A 25978-nucleotide genomic window follows, 5' to 3' on the forward strand; every position below is an offset into this window, starting at 1 on the left:
AATAACAACATACCCTTTAAATAGAGATATTCATTATTAAAGCCTTACCAAAATGAAATGGGGTTTAACATCCTACTTTTTTGCACCGATTGGGCTAAGGAATGCGTGAAAACGCCATACAGTGTGCTATGAGTAATATTTTGCCCGGACAGCGGAACTACGACCTATTCTTATTTCAAATTCCAACTGTAAAGGGTTCTTTTCGTGCACACCAATATGTATACGGGGCCTAGCCTTTGCGATTTACCCGAAAGACTATAGATATTGTTCCTTGTCAGGGTCGCCGTCCTGCACCTCCAACAAGTGAAAACACACCTGAAAATCCGACAGAGAAAAGTCTTACCAAACAGGGTCTCTCTTTACTGGGATTCGGTAACCATGACATGTTACACCTGCATGTACTTCTAATACGTCCCCATGGACACCATTCTTTACACAATACGTCTATAGGTATCCTCCTAGATACACTCATTCCTGAAAACCAAACGGACCAGATATATTAAAATCGTCAAGGGAAACAAAATTATCATGCGGCAGTAAACGTTAAAATTTGTACTAACTGCCTACGTTACCAGCAGCGTGGCTGCTCTGAAAATAGTGGGGAAGGGTAGGGCCAGAGAAGATAATATTAAATTGCTGATGATGGATGTGCCTTAGAATTATTAAAATTATATGTGGATAAATATGTTTCAGACTACTGGAAGAAAATATGTTTCAAAGAAAGCTCACATAAAAATACTCATTACTTATCATCACTTTAGCCAGACCTGCATTTACTGCAAAAAATACTGGGCGCATCATCCATAATATTAAAAAATATATCAAAAACAAAGGACAATAACTTACTAATCTGACTTGACAAACACGTTGATATAACGCATGAAAGAATCAAAATTACAGCAAATCTGTCCATTTCTATTTTAAATCTGAAATCACAAGAAAATCACTCCATTGAGGGGAGTAAACATTTTCGAGGACCACGTTTGTCAAACATCAATATAAACGACACACATTTATGTATTTCTGCATGATACGACGAGAAACTTTTTTGTCATTTACCTGAAGACATCCAAGATTGAAGGTTCACGAAAAATGTCAGCCACACTATTGGCTATATTGTTATACTTCCGACATAAGTTTTTGATTTAAAATCATACACAAATGACAAGATTGTAATATTCGAATTAATGACGCATGGGCCTGGTTCCATAATTCCAAGAAATTTACCTGCCTGAGCGGAATGACCTACCTGTTACGTTACCTTGCAATACAATGCGACACAGAATACTGTTTTTATTTAGAATTTACTTTTGTTATAAGATAAATCATTTGATGATGTCATGAAATGTATGATCATAATGAAACAAATATTTATTCAATTTTTTTTATTTTTTTTTGCCTAAGGGGAGAATTTAGTCATTAAAACAAAAATAACGTCATCGGAGTAGATTCATCACTATCACAAATTACCAATCCTCACCAGGAAAAAAATCTCTGATCGAGTCTAGGAAGGTAGCCGAATAATGACTGTTAACGTCATTACGTTTTTTTTAAAAATAAAACAGGTATGGAACGTGGTGTTTAGCCCCCGTTAAAAACAGTTAAAGGTTTTCTTTCTTTCTAAATTAACTTGGGAACGACTACAGAATATTCTTTTCGCTTTTCTGACATGGAGTGTGAAAGTGATATCTAAAACAGTCTATGGCCGACTATTTATTCCTTCATTTTATTGCTGTGTCCTCGCCTGAAACTTTACCATAGTTACTATGATTCCCTCATTTTATTGGTGTGTCTCACCTGAAACTTTACAATAGTTACTATCGATTCCTTCATTTTATTGGTGTGGCTCACCTGAAACTTTACCATAGTTACTATGGTTCCTTCATTTTATTGATGTGTCCTTACCTGAAACTTTACCATAGTTACTATGGTTCCTTCATTTTATTGGTGTGTTTTTACCGGAAACTGTACCATAGTTACTACTGTTCCTTCATTTTATTGGTGTGTCCTTACCTGAAACTTTACCATAGTTACTATGGTTCCTTCATTTTATTGGTGTGTCTCACCTGAAACTTTACAATAGTTACTATGGTTCCTTCATTTCATTAGTGTGTCCTCACGTGAAACTTTACCATAGTTACTATGGTTCCCTCATTTTATTGGTGTGTCTCACCTGAAACTTTACAATAGTTACTATTGATTCCTTCATTTTATTGATGTGTCCTTACCTGAAACTTTACCATAGTTACTATGGTTCCCTCGTTTTATTGTTGTGTCTCGCCTGAATCTTTACAATAGTTACGATTGATTCCTTCATTTTATTGGTGTGCCCTCACCTGAAAATTTACTATAGTTACTACTGATTCCCGAAACTTTACCATAGTTACTATTGATTCATTCGTTTTATTTGTGAGTCCTCCCCTGAAACTTTTCGATAATTACTATTGATTCCTTGAATTTCCAATAAAACAGACGGATTACAGTTGCTATGGTTATGAGGTTATTCATAATTTTCAATATCTCGTGCCTATCTCATTAAGGTGCGATTTTAAGATTAATGAGTAATGGTTGTTTATATCTTGTGATTTACTACGCCACGTGATCCATTATACAACCTTCTATAATACGTCATGTTAAGTGTTTTAGAGGAGTCTATTCTGAACACAAGAAACAGCTATTTTATCTTTCCACAAATGCGTTCAATCGATTTTATAACACCAATGACAGTTATATTTAGAAAGTTAGAATCGTCATCCCTAATTGATCATAGTTCTATTGTTTAGTGATGGTTTGTAGCGTAGATACAGTAGGTTGAATGTGTGAAAAATCCAATATGGCGGCGGCAATGACTACGATATAATAGGCCTTCAGATATAATTTTTAGTGGTAACCATCTGAAATACTCTATGGGATGTCTGCGATAAGGAGGAAATGACCTTTCATATATCGAAACAATGGCGGGATCGATCTAAAGGGTACAAATCAAATCAAAGGGAGATAGACCCAAGAACTTTTCTTTCCTGCGTTCATTGGTTATGAAGTGTGCTATCAAATGTTTTATGTGAATTTATTATTTACATCAATGAGAGAAATGGGGTTTAACGTCCACTAAACACATAATGCACCTTTATGTTTGTTTTTGTTTAACTGTGCGCGCGCGCGTGCGTGTGTTTGTGTGTCTGTGTGTGTGGGGGGGGGGGGGGCGTGTGGTGTATACTGGATTCGGGGCCACATAACGTGGCAGACCTTACGACACCATCACCATCTTTTGAGAAAGATATCCTTGTGTATCGGGGCTCTTTAGTTTTGGGGCTTGCCTCTTTTTGAACTGGGCCCTGTGTCTCGAAATCTTAACTGAAGATAAAATCCAAATTTTAGTAGATAATTCAATTTTGATTGGCTAAGCACTAAAATTAATCAAATATTATCCAATCAAATGACTAAAATTTTGATTTTATCTTAGTTAAAATTTCGTGAAACAGGCCCCTGGTCTTTTTTTAACGAGGGTTCTTTTAGTTATTATCCGTAGATATCTAACAACAGGCTTCGAGGCTTTGTTTTCATTTCATTTATAAAATCCCAAATAACAGTTTTTCGTAATTACATTTAAAGTCCAAATTTTATTTTTATTTTTCTAAAGCTATCTTATGGACTTCGTTCCATTTACAAAATCCCAGATAACAGTTTTTCGTAATTACATTTAAAGTAGCTAAGTCTCTAACTCAATACCATCCAAAGTCTTGGACATTGAAAACACGATTTATTTTTCGGTTTAAATCAACATTGATGTTGTGATCTTACCGGGAAAAGATGGCCTTCTGATATCCAATATTTAAGACAAAATAAACATTTTACAATTGGTACGCAAATCGTGTACCATCATGCTTTTCAGCGCTATTTGTAATAAGGGACTCGAAACACGAGGCTAGGCATATTCCACAAGTCATGTCAAACGGTGACGCTATATTCTTATCTGGAGAGCATGCCCAATAAATACTATCGGCGTAGACTGGAATAACCAGACGCTAGAGATTGAAATTCGATTGAGAATACTGGCGTATTTCGCCGAACCTTACTGATTAGAAATTACAGTAAAAACAGAAACGATTGAATGTAAATCAATTTATATACATTTATATTACATTATTATATGCGTTGTGACCTATTTCTAGGCCCCAAATATTAGCGACTTAGCTCCTTTAAAGTTAAAATTTTATTTTTCTAAAGCTAACTTATAGACTTGATGTCATTAGAAGCTAATGTACGCTTTAGATTATAAGATTCCATGGCTTCCAGACAGGAAGCAGGATCGCCTGTCTAACTGCATGGGTTCTTCGTTAGTATGTTCTAATCATCCCGGCTGATGGGTTGATCATTTGTCATTAAACCCCATGGTGCTTTCAACGGGAAAATATCTACAATTAATTTGATATAAAAACATTGACCCAAAACACTGACCTGCTTATAATAAAATTGAACACATTATAAATCTCTATAGTCTACAAACCAACAAAGATCATTAAAACGCTGATGAGATGCATCTTTAAAAGTTATTTAAATTTTTAATCTGGCCAACTTCGTCACCTACTTTACGTGGATAGATAGATATTTCAAAGGAACATTACCCCCAAGCGGAATTTTTCCCATCCGTATCACGTATCCGTATCGTCACGACACGGTTAAATACCTATGTTGCGTCAATGGTGGTCGTTATCTACCAAGATCACCAGTAGTACTAGTCTAGTGCCCAGCTTATAAATTGGCGATTGGTGAGAGATAGAGTTAACGTCCACTCGACACAAACTAGGTCATATCGGGACTAACATATGGTTCAATTTTATTTCAATAATTCGCTTTTGGGTAGGAGTCTTTAGCAGTGGGAGGAAACCAGAGGACCCGGAGAAAACCCACGGTTTGACAGGCGTCCCTACTCCTTGTCACGTACAGTCGGGGAATCGAAATCACGCCAATTGACTCATTGACATACCTAATGATACAGCGCGCACGCGCTAACCATTCGACCCCACCCCAAACCCCTGAGTTTGATGAGAGCACCCGACACCCAACCCCCTGCTCCTCCATTCACACTTCCAATATTTGGTATTAATACTTATAACTAAAGTATGCTAGCTATCCAAATGATGACTACATGTACATTTTAAGTATAATATTGTGCTATGATCATGCTTGTGGCGCATACAAAACTTAGGCTGTCCACATGAGAACAGACACTAAGCTAGTTGACCGACGTTTTAAGTCATAAATCGATTATTTTAGTCGAAAAAACTCACATAAGTTAATTATCCTTCGAGAATTTGTTTAAGTGTTTAGGCTATTCTGTTTCCATTTCATAAAATTGAAAAAGTTTCTTCGGCCTTTGTATGACAGATGTGAAACGGAGTAGAACCACATTACAAAACAGTATACTAACTTTGGGAAATGGCGGCCATTTCAAGCAGAGATTTATTCCCGAAGTGTGAAATGAAATGAAATGAAATGAAATGGAGTTTAACGTCCTACTGTTTTGCTCCGAACTGGGCTAATGAAGACGGGCATACGCCATACAGTGTGCTATGAGGGAAATTTTGCCCGGACAGCGGCACTACGGCCTACTCTTATATCGAATTCCAACTGTCAAGGGATCTTTTACGTGCACGCCAATGTGTACACGGGACCTCGGTTTTTCGTCTCATCCGAATGACTAGACAGCTGTCCTTGTCAGGCCCTCCGTCCTGCATCACTGAAAAGGGGGAACCACGCCGGAAAATCTGGATGAACTTTCTCGGCCAATGCAGGGATCGAACACCCGACCTCCAGGGTAGCGAGCCAGCGCCTTACCCACTTAGCCACCGTGATCCCCCCCCCCCCACCGAAGTGTGAAGTAGATGGCTTGTATCAATATAGTATGGGGGATTCTGGATTGGGGAGAGCATCAGATACCCATTCCATTCAAACTTCCAATAACTGTTAATGAGGCAAACATATTTCTAAAATTAGTAAGCTGTCAAAATGGTAATTAAATATTACATTATGATTATAATATTGTCATATTAACAGATATAATATTATGATAGATAACATGACAGTGTTAATTAACTTGTTTACATACCAAAACCTGTAAATACGGACTATATACATTAATCATAATTGTACATAATTTTGCTCATATATCACTCTTTCGTTTGTAAATATCCTTGCCATGAAAATAATTACGCTGTTGGACGCCGTGTATATCAGCAGCACTTTTAAGGGTGGATTTGAAGTTGTCGGGCGAAAGGTAATGCTATTTGATGGGTGGGAGTTATTTTGGACACCGTTCTTCCTTATGATTTCTCGATTAATCCAATTAAATTTTAAATCAGTAAAGATGTACAACTTTGTAAAGTTTCAGTAAAAGGGGCAGCAACTCTGCGAAAATTTGCTTTCGATGGGACTCGATTTATCTAACAATTCCAGCGAATCGAAACAAAAAGGAAATTCATGTTTCGAAGAGGTGAAATAAAATAGAGCATCCGCCGTTCAGTGTACTACGAGGGAAATTATTTCCAGTTAGCGGCGCTACGGCCTACTCTTTATTCGACTTCCAATTGTCAAGGATACTTTAACGTGCACGTCCGTGTGTATATGGGAACTGGGGGTTTCGTCCAATTAGAACAAGTAGACACTGGTTTACCCCCACCCCACCCCCTCCTGCACCACTGACAAGGGAAAAAACATTGCGGAAGGCCCCGAAGAAATATCTCGGCCAACACTGGTTATGTAGAGAACGTCTTACTCACTGAGCCACCGTGAGTCCATTTTTATAGACATATATATATATTGGTCATAAACATGTGAAGGACGACGGCGAGACAAAACCCCTATGGAAAAGTACATATTTGGACGTCATGTCAAAAAGGTTTATGGGTTGATTTTGGCCATATCTTTTAATAAAGGCAGGGGCGGGTCCAGGAATTTTTGCAGGAGGGGGTTTGCCAGGTTCCCGAGACAATGTATCCCCCCCCCCTCCCGCATGGTCTCTATCGTCATTTTGGCGTACATACATATACATTGAGCTTTTTAAACAGAGAAATTGAACACCTGGTTTGACGTTAATTTTTATTATGAATTAATACAATGACATTGTGATTCAATTTGATGGATACAAAGCATTAATTGTGATATCACATAATGTCTATATCATTATCTCGTGCTTTGGGTGCCCATCCTGTTCCACATCTGACGATAAGCACACGGCCGAGAAACTTTTCTCAAAAAATGTATTGATTTACAATATTTTTTATGTAGCTGAGCATGGGGGGGGGGGGATCCGCCCCTGTAAGCGAAAATGTTTCTTTTCTGGAATAATGAGAACCGGTTTCCATATTCAGGGAAAAGTGTATTGGTTTGCATCAAACACAAAGCATTGCTGTTGTTAATCGTTTCGAGGCTGCCCAGGTTAGTTTCAAGACGCGGTGACTAACGACAACCAGTAAATTGGAATGAATGGCCCAGTCGACCCTTCCCAGCAACCAATAAGTAGCCATAGGTCCATAGGCTAACCATATAAAAGTCCATTTTTATATTAAGAAGAGCATCTTTGCCACGATAGAAGTCCAAGAGCTGTTGTGTACAAATATCTCAGCGAGTTAAAATAAGCATCATATTCTAGAAAATGCAGTATCCCGGGCGTGTCAAAGTCAACTACTACAGGTCATACAAACTTCGTGAAACATTTGTAACACAACGTGGTGATGGTTCTTGACCTATTATCTATGTTGAATCGAAGACTGAACAGACACGCAATTCTTTCCATTCTGTAAAATGAATCATAGACGTCCCTGCTATCTAGTTTCCCATCCTGCAGCAAACACAGCGTCACGTCTCTAACAGTGTTAAGAAATGATGTTCGAATCTTTCCACATATATTTGGGCGTGGTTTGACCTTTGTACTAATGAGAAGACACGATGGTTATTAGTTGTATACTTTATTAGTAGAAAAAAATGTTTCATACAAAAACAAACAATAAATAATTATATATTTTACAACAGTTTAATCCACGTATGATACACAAAATATTGAAATGCGAAATTACTCATCGTTCGTTGTCAATACCGATATATTTAATATACATTATTATATACACATGGTTACACCAGCTGAAACCTATGTATAATTCCCTTTTGTAACAACTTAAAAGGGGCATTTTATTTATTAAACCATAGAGAAATTGGAATTTCGATGAATAAAAGGTTTATTTCTGTTATTTATAATAATTGAAAATTATGCATAAAATCCGTCTGTAACAACTTTGAAAAAGACATTTTTTTAAAATTAAATTTGATATAATTTCGAATATTAGTGAGTAAATTTGGGGTTTTCCTGTTAGTTAAAATCCATGATCGTAAATTAATACCCGGTTTAATTAAGGGCTTGAAAGGTTTTTCTCGTTTGTACCAGTGTTAGTGGTGCGCCTATAACTTGGTCGCCTTCTGCGTCGATACCTTTGCCTACCAAACAAGTTACGGATCAAGGGCTGGAACAAACCCTGTAAACTGGTACTACCTTGGCCTGTGCGAGCTACCGGTAACTGAAATATGCTGGGCCCTGGGGTAATAGATGTCGTGTGACCGTGGCCATCAGAACCAAAAATCTTCGTTCGTCTAGGACCACGTCTGTATCCTTTATTAATGGCATATGTTCCTGATGTTTCAGCGAGTCCAGACCGGGGAGCGTTATGGCGTAGAACTGCACCATCAGTTATCCTTGTTTCTAAACAAAATGTCTCGCATCTTCTTCGGGTCATAAAACGGTTAGCATTCCCACCACAACCACTGAAACTAAATGATGTACAGCTCTGAGTTTCAGCATCAAAATAGTACCTGGGGCCCTCTCGACGTCGTTGTCGTTGTCGACGTCGTCGTCGTAAACAGCTTCCTATATCCTTGGGTAATCCACAAGCTGAAAATAAACACCAGTCGTTATATTTACTCTTTCTAATATTTTAATAAATTTTTGGAAAAAATGTTGCGCTCTCAACATGACATGCTCATTCTTTCCAGGTAACGTGATACCTCTTCACGATTCCCCTTCCTGGCGTAAAGAAGTATTGCTTCATTTAGATGTTAGCATTGGGCGCAATGCAGAATAGACCTAATATCTTGAAGGTTAGTAATAGAAAGTTAACAATAAACAGGTAGGCTCTACAGACAGGTATCTAGAAAGTTAGCCATAAACAGTGAAGCTCTATCGATATAACGGCAGGTATATCTAGAAAGTTAGCTATAAACATTGAAGCTCTATCGATATAACGGCAGGTATATCTAGAAAGTTAGCTATAAACAGTGAAGCTCTATCGATATAACGACAGGTATATCTAGAAAGTTAGCTATAAACAGTGAGCTTTATCGATATAACGGCAGGTATATCTAGAAAGTTAGCTATAAACAGTGAAGCTCTATCGATACAACGGCAGGTATATCTAGAAAGTTAGAAATAAACAACGGGGCTCTAAACAGAGTACGCCACCAGGTATCTAGAAAGTTAGCTATAAGCAGTAAGGAGCTATGGCGACCACGCTAGATATCTAGAAAGTTAGTAAGGAGCTATGGCCAATACCCCATTTATTTAAGCACCGAGGAGCTATGGCGAATATACCCGGTATTTAGAAAGTTAACTATAAACAGTGAAGAGCTATGGCGACTAAGCCAGGTGTCTATAAAGTTAGCTACAAACAGCGAGTACGCCAGGTGTTTGAAAGTAACTATCCCATGTTATAAATGTACATGGGGAAAATTGCCTTTGTCCTATTCGCGACACATGGCTTCATTCTCGGTTCATTAAAGCATACTGTACTTTAACTATACTGTGAAACAATGCTTTATCATTAAAGGTGCATTATGTAGGAGCTAAATCTGCCCATTTAAGGTCTTTTTTTCTCGCTTATTATAAAATACTTATTCACACGACAAGAACATAATCAACTTTCTAGATGGATTGGATATGAACTGGATTAGTTCATATGTGTCATTTAATCTATATGACAATCGAGAGAACATTATTCCTGTCAAAATATTCATAACTTATCTATTACAGCTCTTTATTCAAATCTTACATAATGCATCTTTGAAGTACACAGTGCATGAAATTATATTGTTTTTAGCCGTGAAACGTTGTCTTACCATTGCTTGGACGACCGCTATTTGGGCCGGAAACTGTGGTAGGAGGGACACACATAGCTTCAGCGAACCCTCCTGATCTCATCAACTTACAAACAGTATTACCTTCACATGTCTTATGCTAAAATGCAAGAAAAAAACATTTATAAACAAAAGAGGAATTTGAATCGGATATTTTCACTCTTGAACATACTGACTGAAGATACCTGATGGCTTAATCCAAACTTATATGTAGGCCTACGGCATATAGGGAATCTAACTCCTTGGCGATAGTCGCGTCACTAATTTCGTTTCAGGTACACTTTTAAATAAATTTTACGACTTACTTCACATAAGTAATCACTACATTGGCATCTTTCTGGGACGAGAGATTTCGTGCACAATAAAGTACAATCTGATGGATCATTGTTGGTCACTGGTAGTGGTGGGGGCGACATTACAACACCAACTGAAAGATAAATACATTACACCCATAGATTGATTCCAATGCTACTAGAACATCGTAGACGAATTCATAAGAAATCGTATTGGGTCGTTACAAAAGCGGACTATAGAAATCCAAGAAAATGAAATGGGATTTAACGTCCTACTGTTCTGGTCGAACAGGGCTAATAAAGAGGGACATACAAGGGAAAATGTGCCCGCACTGCGGCGCTACCATCTACTCTTATATTGAATTCCAACTGCCAAGGGATCTTGTATATGCACGCCAATGTTTACACGGGACCTCGATTTTTCCTCCCATCCGAACGACTAGACACCTGTCCTTGTCAGGCCCTAAGTCCTGCACCACTGACAAAGAGAAACCACGTCGGAAAATTCCGATGAACCTCCTTGGCCAGCACCGGGATCGAACCCGCGACTTCCAGGTTAGTAAGCCGTGTCTTACTCACTTAGCAACCGTGACTCAAGAAATCCACGAAAAACTCATTTGTCCGAGAATACAAAAAAGTCATTATTCAGCAAACACAAATACAACGTTGGTGGTTAGTAAACATACCGAATATAAGGTAACTGCGTTCGTATTTTATAAATAGGATAATTTAAGTTTTGCATACCCGAGATTGGTTCTATATGATCAACTACACCAGTACCATGAGATACTGTAGGAGCATTATGATGATCTATAATACCAGGTGTTATATGCTGCTGTGAACAAGTTTCTTCACATTCGTGTAGTGTTTTAAAATTATTACTATTTCCACCACAACCATTATAAACAAAGCTATCACACATATGTGTCATAACATCAAAATAGTACGCAGTAGTCGAAGGTCCTCCACATGGTATACCTTCATCCATTGCTAATCCACATCCTAGAAAGACAAGACATTTTAGTGTACTTAATACTATAATTTTTTCAACTACAGGAAATATTAGTTCTGCCAACTGTAAATTAGTTATGCCATCAAGGACTTAAGCGTTCATCTATGCGAACTGTGAAGTAATTATGGAATCAAATATTTAAGTGTGCATCTATGCCACATGGAATGTTTTGGCCAGCGATGATTTATGTGTAAAGTATAGCATAATAATAGCTAAACGCAGTAAGAACAACTAGATTTTCAAAATATTTTATATTAAAGTATTCACTGGTAAGCTGATACCGTTGACTTATGAATGGCAATATTTGTCATTAATTCATACAGGTGATCATTATTCTAAACTAATGTTTAGTTTTGTTTTGTTTGTTAGTTGTATTTTACGTCCGCTTCCACATACTAATGTTTAGTTCGTTCGTTCGTTGTTTCTGGAGTTTTACGTCCACTTCCACCTAAGGTGATATCGTAGACAATGTTTAGTGATGATGAGTTAGTTGTATTTTACGTCCGCTTCCACCGAGGTGATATCGCAGACAACAATGTTTAGTTAGTTAGTTAGTTGTTAGTTGTGTTTTACGTCCGCTTCCACCGAGGTGATATCGCAGACAAGCGAAAGTATGAAGCGAAAGTATTTATACAGTAGTCATTAATTATAGGTGTGTAACTAACTGTAGATGATGTCACTACTGGTGTAAAAGCATGACTAATTTATAACCGTCATCACTATTGAATAATACTCACCTGAACAATAGTGGTGTATATCATTCAATAGTCACGGATTTAACACCTTAGGGAATAACACCTATATATGACTTCTGATTGACTACTAACAATTTTAACTAACTAATAAACATTATGTATATAAAATGACGTCTTTGATCTGTTAGTGCCACATATTTTCATTTAAAAAAGTTATTTGTTGCTTAGTCAACTTTACGGTGAATAATAACAATATTTCATGTATTCGTACGTAAACAAGTACACGTACATCTTGGGTTTTGTTATATTGTTATATTTGTTATATCTCACATCAAATTGAAATCTCTGATATAAACAGCTTTTATCTTATCACCATTACTACCCAAATTAATATTTTGTGTATTAATGATATTTAATAAAATTCGGATTTTTTGATTGTATTAAAATGTATATATTTATGATACCATGTGACATTATCCCACTGCAAATATTGTACCATGGTATCAGTAATCTTACAGAAAAATCAGATGAAATAAATATATTACCTGTCGTGTGATGGATTCCATGACTTTGACCAGCAGCTTGACCAGTAACTGCATCAACAGGTAAACATAAAGCTTCCACCATACCTCTCTCCCTAACTAAACGACATACTTCAACACCATGACACTGTTGGATCTGAAAATAGTAGCACATAATATAATATCCAACCCTTTAAGGGACAATAAGTCAAATGATTCACAAGTAAAAAAACAAAAACAGTATTACGTTACTGTATAAGGGTTGTTATTGTAAGCATACTGTTATTATAAAGATTGTTATTATAATTATAAATATAAAGATTGTTACAATAATTATAAAGTTTGTTACAATAATTATAAAGATTGTTATTATAATTATAAAGATTGTTATTATAAGTATAAAGAGTGTTGCTATCAGAGTAAAAACTGTTGCTATAAGCATCACGAATATTACTATACCTAAAAAGAATATTCAAAAGTATAAAGACTGTTTTTCTAAGTATTATTGCAGTTACTATAATTATATCAACTAGAAAGAGTGGTACTATAATTATAAAAACTGCTATTATAAGTATAAAGTATGTTACTAAAAGTATAAAGAATGTTATTAAAAACTAAGCATGGGATATAAAACCTAGATATAGAATGTGGTTCCTCACTTACACCACTTATCATTAATTTAATTTTCTTCCAGTGCTCGGGCTTTAAATTAATGTAAATTCAAACGACAATAACTAAAGTTGGATTTATTCGTTTTAAAAAATCTTTTGGGTAATGTGTTATTTGAGAAGTGTACTTACATTTTGTACATTATGTGTGTTTTTTGTTGTAATTCATAAGAAAACAGTTTTCCATTTTCTTATTGTATCGAGTTATACGAGAAATTAAAATTTGACAACAATGATAATTTGTACTTACATCACATAAATGTTCAGCACAGTGACATTTTTCAGGTGCTATGTTGGTCTGACACATTTCTATACATTGTGGATCACTTTCTGCTGGTACTCCTGGAGAGGGACCGCCGGTGATTATAGCAGGTGGTTCAGGTTGTGGTAATGGACCTGTTAAACAATCAATATCATAAGGTACACGTGCTTCTGTGGTAGGTTCTGTGGAGCCCATCAGACATTGGGTGTTATACACAACCAATGTGCTTAGAGATATTCATATAATCAAAGCTGGTCAAAAAGGGAAAAGCTCTTTTCGAGTGTTCGCTAGCAGAACTGTGCTGTACCTAAGGGGCTCATATCTGGTAGTTAAATATACAATATGAAAAAAACAGAGTGGTGTGACTTTGTACACAGATCCACCTCTACGCACTGGGATATCTTATAAATGGCGAGATAACCGACAGAGTATCTAATCAAGTATTTCCAAGTGCAACCAATATTTGGTAGCTAAGTGAAATCCTTGAGTTGCATCATGTCTTTGGGAAAGAATAATTATTTAAATATTCGAGCATACATCAAATTGCCAGTTCCGTAATGTACAAGCATGTTATGTGAATGAGACTATAAGCTCGACTTGGATTAAGAAAACTCGTGCTAATGGATAATCCTCGTGCCATAGACAGCCCCATATACAGTAAAATGATACTGATTTTGTACTTGTGAACCATCTGATCATGACTTATAATCCCTTTGACGAGTTGGCTATTATATATTATGTGGTGCTATTTTCAGATACAACGGGGGCTACCGTAGCTAAGCAGGTAAGACGCTGGTTCGCTAGCCTGGAAGTCGGGTGCTAGATCCCTGCACTGGCCGAGGAAGTTCATCCGGATTTTCCGGCGTGATTCCCCCTTGTCATTGATGCAGGACGGAGGGCCTGACAAGGACAGCTGTCTAGTCGTTCGGATGGAACGAAAAACCGAGATCCCGTGTATACACGTAAAAGATCCCCTGGCAGTTGGAAATCGATATAAGAGTAGGCCGTAGCTCCGCTATCCGGGCAAAATTTCCCTCATAGCACACTGTATGGCGTATGCCCGTCTTCATTAGCCCAGTTCGGAGCAGAACAGTAGGACGTTTCATTTCATTTTCAGATACAACAGTGTCGTGATGTGGGAGTATGTCGTTTAGTTAGGGAGAGGAGTTTGGTAGAAGCTTTATGTTTACCTTTGTTATCAATATGGAATCCTCAAGGAGTATCCAGTCAGAATGTGTAAGGATTCGAATATCGCAATCGGGATACGTTACAAAATACACACATACTAGCACCGATGTGTATGGGGTTCAACGAATAAGTATAATCACCTGTATTTGTTGTTCCTATTGGTTCTATATGATCAACTACACCAGTACCATGAGAAATTGTAGGAGCATTATGATGATCTATAATACCAGGTGTTATATGCTGCTGTGAACATGTTTCTTCACATTCGTGTAGTGTTTTAAATTTATTACTATTTCCACCACAACCATTATAAACAAAACTATCACACATTTGGGTCATTACATCAAAATAGTACGCAGTAGTCGAAGGTCCTCCACATGGTATACCTACATCCATTGTTAATCCACAACCTAGAAAGACAAGACCTTGTATATGATAACAGGAAATACCAACTACTATGTCTAAAGTACAAGATAATAATATCTAGACGCAGTAAGAGCGACTATATTTTCTAAATCAACTATTTGATATTATGTGAACTGGCAAAACATGGTACCGGTAATCTTACAGAAAAATCAGATGAAATAAATATATTACCTGTCGTGTGATGGATTCCATGACTTTGACCAGCAGCTTGACCAGTAACTGCATCAACAGGTAAACACAAAGCTTCTACCATACCTCTCTCCCTAACTAAACGACATACTTCAACACCAAGACACTGTTGTACCTGAAAATAGTAGCACATAATATAATATCCAACCCTTTAAAGGGACAATAAGTCATAATCAGGTTGTTTATAACGTACAGAATCAGCATCACTTTACTGTATAAGAGCTGTCATTATACATATATTTGAGTAAAAAGAAATGAAATGAAATGGAGTTTAATGTCCTACTGTTCTGCTCCTAACCTGGGCTAATGACGACGGGTTGAGTAAAAAGACTTTTACATTAATTATAAAGACTGTGGCCATAAATATAAAGACTGTTAATGCATAATGAAGAGTTGATATATTTTATGCGCCATTATGAAAGAGCTAATTCTGCTTATTACTCCAAGTCTTTCCTTAGGTCTTAATTGGTACATAAATTACTAATATAACATTTTTAAATATTATGATAAGACCATAATCAACTCTCGATGTCATCTGATGGCTCCGATTTTAAGTATATTACAACCGTTCGGACATTTAATGATTTAATTTAAAAATGGAGATGCGAGGCTTAGTATCAAAATTACAAACATTGATAACTTAGCACAGAGTAGAGTAATTTGAATGAATGTTCGATATATTCATTTTGCATTATCTTTTTATGAACTATTACACCAAGAACGGCCAGTTCTTTATCTAATTCTTACACAATGCGCCTTTAACTAAGCACCCATAGGACATAAACCGAGATACAGAATATGGTTCCTCACATAGAACAATTATCATTAATTTAGGCTTGTTCCAGTGCATAAAGACTTACTACAGCTTTAAATTTATGTAAAATTCAAACGACAATAGCTCGAGTTAGATTTACTCGTTTTAAAAAGATCGTGATGTGATAAGTGTAATCTTGTTTAGCATATATTTAAAAATAACATGAACTACAACAAAAAACAGTTTTCCATTCTCTTATTGTATCGTTATGGACACAATTAAATCTTTTGTTTCGAGTTAAAATTAAAATTTGACACCAATGATAATCTATACTTACATCACATAAATGTTCAGCACAGTGACATTTTTCAGGTGCTATGTTAGTCTGACACATTTCTATACACTGTGGGTCAGTTTCTGCTGGTACTCCATGAGATGATCCACCGACGACTAGAACAGATGATACAGGGTTTTTAAAGAACGTTTTGAACAATCAATTTCATGATGTACGCGGGCTTTTCGGTAGGTTCTATGGACATCATCACACATTGTTTGTCAAACACGTCCAATGTGCTTAGAGATATACAAATACTAATGTCCAAAAGAAAGTATACACTGTGCATTTTGTGCTGCATCAACCAAAGTCGTTTTTCCATGGTATACTGTATTTGGGTAGAATGTCAGTTTGTTTCACATTTTTATTTTGCTTAGAAATGTTGAGTTTGGACGCAAGAGACAAACCCAGTAATGCTTCATCAAATGTTTTTAATCTAAACAAAACTTAGTCATACTTTTAGTGTGTATACTTTCTTTTGGACATCAGTAATCAAACCTGGTCAAAAAGAGAGACGTTGTTTTCGACTGTTCAATTTGGGCAGTGATCAGCTAGATCAGCGTTACTACAGCTATGGATAGTTTGTATCATATAGTTAATGCCTACTGTAGAATTCCAATTTAATATATAATATGATGGAACAGACAGAGGGTTATAACTTTGTACACTGATCAACCTACTCGCCATTCCCTTAATATATGTTATCCCCAGATCAGAGACAACCGACAGTATCAAGTCACTAACCCAGTGATTTAAAAATACAAACAACATTTGACAGCCATGTGAAATCCTTAAGTGGAATCATGTCTTCTAGAAAGAGTAACCAGTTCCTTAATATACAAGCATGAATGAGGCGATGGGTTCGATTTAGATTTAAGAAACTCAAGCCACCATAGACATAAGACATAATGTACAACCAACCTCTGTTAGCTATATAGAATCCTTAAAGAAAAAAACTACACCAATACTAGCATTGGTGTTGGGTTTAACGCATAGTATAATTACCAGCATTTGGTGTTCCTATTGGTTCTATATGATCAACTACACCAGTACCATGAGATACTGTAGGAGCATTATGATGATCTATAATACCAGGTGTTATATGCTGCTGTGAACAAGTTTCTTCACATTCATGTAGTGTTTTAAATTTATTATTATTTCCACCACAACCATTATAAACAAAACTATCACACATTTGGGTCATTACATCAAAATAGTACGCAGTAGTCGAAGGTCCTCCACATGGTATACCTTCATCCATTGGTAATCCACAGCCTAGAAAGACAAGACCTTGTATATGATAACTATGTCTAAGGTGTAAGATAATAATATCTAGACGCAATAAGAACGACTATATTTTCTAAATCATAACTATCTGATATTATGTGAACTGGCAAAACATGGTATCAGTAATCTTACAGAAAAATCAGATGAAATAAATATATTACCTGTCGTGTGATGGATTCCATGACTTTGACCAGCAGCTTGACCAGTAACTGCATCAACAGGTAAACACAAAGCTTCTACCATACCTCTCTCCCTAACTAAACGACATACTTCAACACCAAGACACTGTTGTATCTGAAAATAGTAGCACATAATATAATATCCAACCCTTTAAAGGGACAATAAGTCATAATCACGTTATAAACAAGTACAAAATCAGCAGCACTTTACTGTATAAGAACTGTTATTATATATATATTTGAGTACAAAGACTGTTACCATAATTATAAAGACTGTGACCATAAATATGAAAACTGTTAATGCATGATGTCTGTTTTTATGATTCAAGCAGGCATTATGAAAGAGCTAAATCTGCCTATTACAGGTATTTCTTTAGACAATAAATGTTATATAAATTATAAATTTGACATATATTAACATGACAATGCCATAATAAACGCTCAATGGCATCTGATGGCTCCGATTTAAAGTAAATTTAAACGGTTTGGCCATTTAATGATTTAATTTAAAAATAGAGAAGCAAGGCCATGCATTGAATGACTAGCACCGTAGTTACGATAATAAACAACCAATGCACACATCTTGTCAAAATTAAAAACATTGATAACTTCGCACAGAATAAAGTAATTTGAATGAATTTTCAATATATTAATTTTGCATATATTAAATTAATTTAAAATAGAGAAGCAACGCCATGCATTGGATAACTAACATCGTAGTTACCATAATAAACAATCAATGCACACATCTTTTAAAAATTAACTTCGCACAAAATACAGTAATTTGAATGAATTAAATTTGCATTATCCATTTTTAAACTGTTATAGCAAGAACAGCCAGTTCTATATCTAAATCGTAATGCCCATTTAACTAAGCACCCATAGGACATAAAATCGAGATATAGAATATGGTTCCTCACATAGAACAATTATCATTAATTTAGGCTTGTTCCAGTGCATAAAGACTACTCACTACAGCTTTAAATTAATGTAAAATTCAAACGACAATATATTAAGTTAGATTTAATCGTGATGTGTGATTCGATAAGTGTACTCTTGTACAGCATATAATAAAACATAACATGAATTATAACAAAATAGTTTTCCATTCTCTTATTGTATCGTTATGGACACAATTAAATCTTCTGTGCCGAGTTATACAAGAAATTAAAATTCGACATCAATGATAATTTGTACTTACATCACATAAATGTTCAGCACAGTGACATTTTTCAGGTGCTATGTTGGTCTGACACATTTCTATACATTGTGGATCAGTTTCTGTTGGTGCTCCTGGAGAGGGACCGCCGGTGATTATAGCAGGTGGTTCAGGTTGTGGTAATGGACCTGTTAAACAACCAATATCATGATGTACTCGGACTTCTTTTAGAAAGAGTAAAAATCTAAATATTCGACCATACAGCGAATTGTCAAGTCCTTAATGTACGAGCATGCCATGTTAATCAAATGATGGGTTCGACATCGATTTAAGAAGTACATGCTACTGGACAACATTCATGCCATAGACAAACCAGTGGTTTAAAAACTACAGCCTTTGATAGCTATATATAATCCTCAAGAGGTATTCATGCTTCTAGAAAGTGTAAGGATTCAAATAGTGCAAATGGGATACGTTACCAAAAAAGAAAATACACCAATACTGGCATTAATGTTTATGGGGTTCAATTACCTGCATTTGGTGTTCCTATTGGATCTATATGATCAACTACACCAGTACCATGAGATACTGTAGGAGCATTATGATGATCTATAATACCAGGTGTTATATGCTGCTGTGAACAAGTTTCTTCACATTCGTGTAGTGTTCTAAATTTATTACTATTTCCCCCACAACCATTAAAAACAAAACTATCACACATTTGGGTCATAACATCAAAATAGTACGCAGTAGTCGAAGGTCCTCCACATGGTATACCTACATCCATTGGTAATCCACAACCTAGAAAGACAAGACCTTGTATATGATAACAGGAAATACCAACTTCTATGTCTAAAATACAAGATAATAATATCTAGACGCAGTAAGAACGACTATATCTTCTAAATCATAACTATCTGATATTATGTGAACTGGCAAAACATGGTACTGGTAATCTTACAGAAAAATCAGATATTACCTGTCGTGTGATGGATTCCATGACTTTGGCCAGCAGCTTGACCAGTACCGGAATCAACTGGTAAACATAAAGCTTCCACCATACCTCTCTCCCTAACTAAACGGCATACTTCAACACCAAGACACTGTTGTATCTGAAAGTATGGGAATTTAACACCATTCGATCATTTACACTGAGATCAATATGAGACAATTATATATAGTTCGTTTTGTAAAATAAATTCCAAAACGGCAATACTATATACCGGAAAACACCGGAAAACACCGGAAAACAACCGGAAAACACCCGGAAAACAGCATTTTATACTGAATACCGGAAAACACCGGAAAAACACTAAATACCGGAAAACACACTAAATACCGGAAAACACCCTAAATAGGTAACCCGGAGCCTGGTCCTCTGTGTGCGGTTTTTGACCAAGTGAGCGGCGATGAAGGAAGGTCAAGGTCATTACGATGTTCGTTTTACAAATAGCCCCCCACCCCACCCCACCCCCCCAAAAAATTCCGATTTTTTTTCTCCAAAATTTTTTTGACGAAAAAAATTTTCTGTCACAAAACAAAAATTCGAAGTTTTCCGAAAAATTGGTTTTACAAAAAAACATTCCGTAGAAAATAATTTTACAGAGAAAAATACTGGAAACAAATTTGAATTTTTTTTTGAGAGAAATTTGGGAGAAGAAATTGTTAAAAAAAATCTGAAAAGGAATTTTTCTTTGACCGTAGGCGATCGCTCGCTTGTATGTTAATGAACTTATTTCATCAGCGCTTACCTGGTCCAAAACCACACACGAGGGCCAAACTCCGGGTTACTAAATAGCTACCGGAAAACTTAGAAGAGTAAACTGTGCCCGAGATTGTTTTAGAGAGCGCGCCGCGCCGCTCCGGGAGGGATCATCGTCAGGGTGGGACGGGGGTGGAATTTCCAGTCACGTGACGAACATAGATCTTCCGTTCCTCAACCTATATTATTTCCACAGTCATTGTCATTAATCACAAATTACGGGATGATATACGAAAATGCAGGTTTACTTTGAAATAGTGCAAATGATACTTTCCATCTACAATCTTCAGATAAAAGGATGCAAGTTCTTACACAGTGCAGCATAATTTGTGCAACAGAAGACATCTCGAATATCGATTGCCTGAAAAAAATTTTTCTCGGGGACATTTTTTTCCGAATACGCATTCTGTGTAAGTCTTCAGCCACCAGGATGTGGTTAACATAGTAATGTTTTATTACGATAGTAGTACATAAAACAAATTGGTTGCCTGAGGTTCTCGGGGGGAAAGTAGCCTCATCGGCTAGAGTCCTCTATTTCACAAACAAAAACAACAATTGCTTCCTTGAAAATTTATCGATCAACCCTTTTCAGAGACGTCCAGCTTACCACTTCCCGTCAGTGCAGTAAGATAGAATATGTAGTTTTCTCATGGACAATTGGGCAAAAGTTGGGGTTTTCTCAAGGAAAACTGGTCAACAAGTTGGGAAAAAAGATCGAAAAGTAATCCAGAAAAAAATCCTGTGTGTGGCCCTCGGAATATGATGGAATATGTTGAATATTATTATAGTTCAAGTGATTACTTAAAACACCTGTTAGAATCACAATTTCTGCATGTCCCTTACACGCTTCTGTACAATCGAAATCTTAATTCGTTCAAACGAGATACTAATTCGTTCAAACGAGATAATTAATTCGTTCAAACGAGATATTAATTCGTTCAAACGAGATACTAATTCGTTCAAACGAGATAATTAATTCGTTCAAACGAGATACTAATTCGTTCAAACGAGATACCAATTCGTTCAAACGAGATACTAATTCGTTCAAACGAGATAATTAATTCGTTTAAACGAGATACTAATTCGTTCAAACGAGATTCTAACTCGTTCAAACGGATTAATATTTTTTTTTTGTTTGGCACTAATGGGCGCCTTCGTAGATATCTGACAATTCATAAAAAGAATTGACTGCCACTAGATAAGAGAACACGTAATAAAAACAGAAAAAGTCCGTGCATTACCATGTTTTTATAAGGTATAGAATGAATACAAGCATTGAAATGTACGGACTATTTCTATTTTTCTCGTGTTCTCTTATCTAATGACATTCAATTACTTTATTGAATTGTCAGATATCCTCTTACAGTCCCATATAACAACTTTTGGTCTTGGAAGGAATTATTAGTGAGTAGAAATTCGGCCGTGTGTCTGTTATCACTCGTCGCTTCAGTCATTTATATAGAGCAGCGACTTGTGTTTTCCTTTGGCGTTCGTCACTTCCGATACGGGAAACCTGTATTACTCAGCTATCGTAGCAATGATCGCTCATCCCAAACTTAGGCTGCCTATTTACAGCTAGCTCCAGCTGAGAATAGGCCCTAAGCTAATTAACCGACATTTAAATTCCTACATCGACGATTTTAGTCGAAAACACTAAGTATGCTTTTAGAAATTTTTAAAAGTATTTATTTCTCTTCTATTGCCATATTGAATGAAATTAAATATGTTTATTTAGCCGCTGTGTATATGAAAAATGTCAAACTAATCAAAGCCGAATCACAAAATAGTCCTCTAATTATTCAATATGGCAGCGCCCATGAAACATAATTTCACAGAGGCGGTTTTATTTGCGAAAACAAATTTAGGAGTATCTAACCTTGTTTTGAAAGATAAACAGATTGAAACTCTAAAGACAGTTTACAATGGTAAAAAATTTATTGCAATATTACCAATAGCACATATTATATATCGCTTTTACGTGAGTGTCAGCGACATGCCGTGTTTACATAAAAAAAAACACGTGCGTGGGTTATTTTTACTCTGTTGTCTAAACAAAGCGGTCTCGAGTCGATAAGTCCCGCCCCAAAATGATCACATGAGCGTTTTAAATGGCGGATAATCAGTGCAGTGTCACATTCTGGGAAGTATGACGTAGATGGGTCGCTGCGTGCAGTATGTGATCTCTGTGTTAAAAATATATTTGGAATGTGTTTAACCAGCTCTAACACATATGTGATAATGACTGGCACCAATATTGTCCTTTAAAATGGCAATCCCTATATATTCCGATGAAAGCTACGAAGGTTTTCATCTTCTGGTTATATTCAGGATGCAGGGCCAAGGCTATGGTGACAAAAATGATTCCGATTTATAAAGTTTCGGAGCAAAATAACACCGACAGGAAGGTTCACAACCGTAACTCGAAAAATAATTGTAGAAACTGTGAATATATTTATAGTTATTTCACATAAATGTTACAACAATGATAATTTATACTTACATCACATAAATGTTCAGCACAGTGACATTTTTCAGGTGCTATGTTAGTCTGACACATTTCTATACATTGTGGATCAGTTTCTGCTGGTTGCAGTTCTACTGGATTTACTGGATGTGCCGGATGTATGGGATGTGCTGGATGTACAGGTAGAGATGGGAGTTCAGGACCAGCTACCAGAATGGGTGGGTTGTGTACATCAACTACTGGCGATGGAAGTCCCACAGTACCATGAAGATCTAAGATAAACAAATAGTGGGTTTTTGTTTTTATTTTTTTTTTAACATTGGTAGAATATTGAATGTTAAAATGGATCAGTACACATACGATGACGAGCTGCGACAAAACACATTTTTTAAACTAATAGTTCTCTATCGATAAGGTTTATATCTGTAAATTATTAATATACATATTTTTAAATGCGATATTTACACCGATGACTTTTCAAAAATACTTGATACTACTTCCCATTTGAGGAGTTCACATAGCTATAACAGTTTGGTTGCACTTTTGCATGTCCAGTCAAAGTGCTGCTTTGGATACCTATCCTATTCTATAAAGACTTGACAATGTCCACCAGTTTACTTTTCCTGGGTTAAGGAGAGAACACAGAGAGAGAGAGAGAGAGAGTTTAACGTCCACTCGACACAAACTAGGTCATTTCGGGACTAACATATGGTTTAATTTTATTTCAATAATTCGTTTGCGCGTAGGGGTCTTTAACAGTGGGAGGAAACCGGAGGACCCGGAGAAAACCCACGAGGTTGAACGGGCGACCCTACTCCTTGTCACGTACAACCGGGGATTCGAAACCACGCCAGTTGACTTAATGACAGGCCTTATGATACATTCGGCCATCCAACACGCCAAGAGAACACAGACAATGTCCAATAGGTATACTGTTAACGGGTTAGGAAGAGAACTTGGACAATGTCCACTAGTTTACTGTACCTGGGCTAAGAAGAGAACTTGGACCACCGACTGGATTTATTAAAGAATCTACAGGTCTAGTTCGTGGTCTCTGAGGCCGTCCGTATAATCTGTATCGATATTGTCTGTTACTGACAGGTAATGGTGCGGGATTTTGTGGTACTTGAATTTGTCGTGTAAAAGATGCATAAAGATTACTCAGCAGTGATTGTGGTTGCTGTTGTTGGTTAGTATTTGTGGCGCCATCATATCGGTTTCTTGTAAAACTTGAATCTGGCTGTGTACGGACTAAAACTGTGAACACAAAATACAAATATATACTATACATGTAGTATCTCGCTACTAATCAACTCTACAATCATTTCACAATAAATGAATTAGATATCTTTAAAGATAATAATCCATATATGTGTATGCTATATATACTATTTAAATGTAAAGAAGCACATTTATATTCACTGACAAATAAAGATGTTGGTTAGGAGACAATACAAATAAAAGAAGTCTTTAAATAACTCCATGTAAGAATTGGTCGATTTGGACCAAAATGTATTTTTTAAAATATAAGTACTTTTGATTGTGTATACCATTAATTTCTATATTTAACCTTTATTCCGAGATGTACGGTGAAATCACGGCCATGGAAAAAATTATTTGTAAACTGATACATCGAATTATTGTCAACTGATTTTAATAGCCTAGATTTAGATGTTATCTTTTCAGAGCTAAGGATATTCCGCGGTGTAGCTATTGAATAACACATGAAATTGTATATATTACGACTTTATCGCAACCGTAAGGCCACACCAGGTTGATTTTTTGTTCTTCGGGTAGAGAGAGAGAAATGGGGTTTAACGTCCACTCGACACAAACTAGGTCATTTCGGGACTAACATATGGTTTAATTTTATTTCAGTAATTAACTTGCGCGTTGGGGTCTTTAGCAGTGGGAGGAAACCGGAGGACCAGGAGAAAACCCACGAGGTTGGACAGGCGACCCTTATGACACAAACTAGGTCATTTCGGGACTAACATATGGTTTATTTTTTATTTCAATAATTCGCTTGCGCGTAGTGGTCTTTAGCAGTGGGAGGAAACTGGAGGACCCGGAGAAAACCCACGAGGTTGGGCAGGCGACCCTACTCCTTGTCACGTACAACCGGGGAATCGAAACCCCGCCAGTTGACCCAATGACAGACCGTATGATACAGCGCGTGCATGCTAACCATTCGGCCATCCACCCCCACCCTCCTTGTTCTTCGGGAACACCTGTATTGTTTCTTATTGCTTCGGGGAAAAGACTAATTTAAAAACCAAAAGTACCTGGTTGCACTGTTCAAAAGGTTTTCAAGTTTTAAACAAGAAGAAGAAGTGAAAATTAACTTGATTAATTACTTACATTGATGAGAATAATGGAAAGCAGCTGTTAAAGTGACTAATCCAAGAAAGAGATTCATTTCCTATGTAAAATAAAAGCAATATACTATTATACAAGACACACGATCTACATTCAAATAAATATCCTAGCTTTTAATCTTTCTTAATGGGGATATATAACCCATTTCTGTGATTGACGTCACGCTAATGCTAATGCGTATAACGTCATTATACTACTGTCAATATACTATTATACAAGACATACGA

At 36.4% G+C, this 25978-nt stretch overlaps 1 protein-coding gene and 1 long non-coding RNA gene across 2 annotated transcripts; both read right to left on the minus strand.

The window, feature by feature from the left end:
- Nucleotides 1-458: 458 nt before the first annotated feature.
- LOC126821457 (papilin) lies at nucleotides 459-15542 on the minus strand. Its single transcript, XM_056100932.1, has 9 exons — nucleotides 15416-15542; nucleotides 14959-15228; nucleotides 13619-13764; nucleotides 12725-12857; nucleotides 11217-11474; nucleotides 10485-10606; nucleotides 10162-10279; nucleotides 8414-8896; nucleotides 459-526 (listed from the first exon to the last, which is right to left on the minus strand). The coding sequence occupies exons 1-9, from the start codon at nucleotides 15495-15497 to the stop codon at nucleotides 459-461; spliced, it is 1680 nt and encodes a 559-aa protein (XP_055956907.1). The 5' UTR covers nucleotides 15498-15542.
- Nucleotides 15543-19870: 4328 nt separating this feature from the next.
- LOC130012987 (uncharacterized) lies at nucleotides 19871-23535 on the minus strand. Its single transcript, XR_008788250.1, has 3 exons — nucleotides 23409-23535; nucleotides 20126-20258; nucleotides 19871-19947 (listed from the first exon to the last, which is right to left on the minus strand). It is a non-coding gene; the product is annotated as an uncharacterized LOC130012987 (long non-coding RNA).
- Between the last annotated feature and the right edge of the window lie 2443 nt (nucleotides 23536-25978).

The sequence above is a fragment of the Patella vulgata genome, chromosome 5 (assembly GCF_932274485.2).
Source record: "Patella vulgata chromosome 5, xgPatVulg1.2, whole genome shotgun sequence".
Lineage (NCBI taxonomy): Eukaryota > Metazoa > Mollusca > Gastropoda > Patellidae > Patella > Patella vulgata.

Excerpts from the sequence above, each read along its gene's own strand:
- LOC126821457 (XM_056100932.1), bottom strand. The coding sequence starts at position 15,497 with ATGGTAGAAGCTTTGTGTTTACCTGTTGATGCAGTTACTGGTCAAGCT. Across the intron at positions 12,858-13,618 it reads GTGCTGAACATTTATGTGAT|ATCCAACAGTGTCATGGTGT; the intron begins GTAAGTACAAAT and ends TACTATTTTCAG. Across the intron at positions 10,607-11,216 it reads TCATATAGAACCAATCTCGG|TTGGTGTTGTAATGTCGCCC; the intron begins GTATGCAAAACT and ends TTTATCTTTCAG.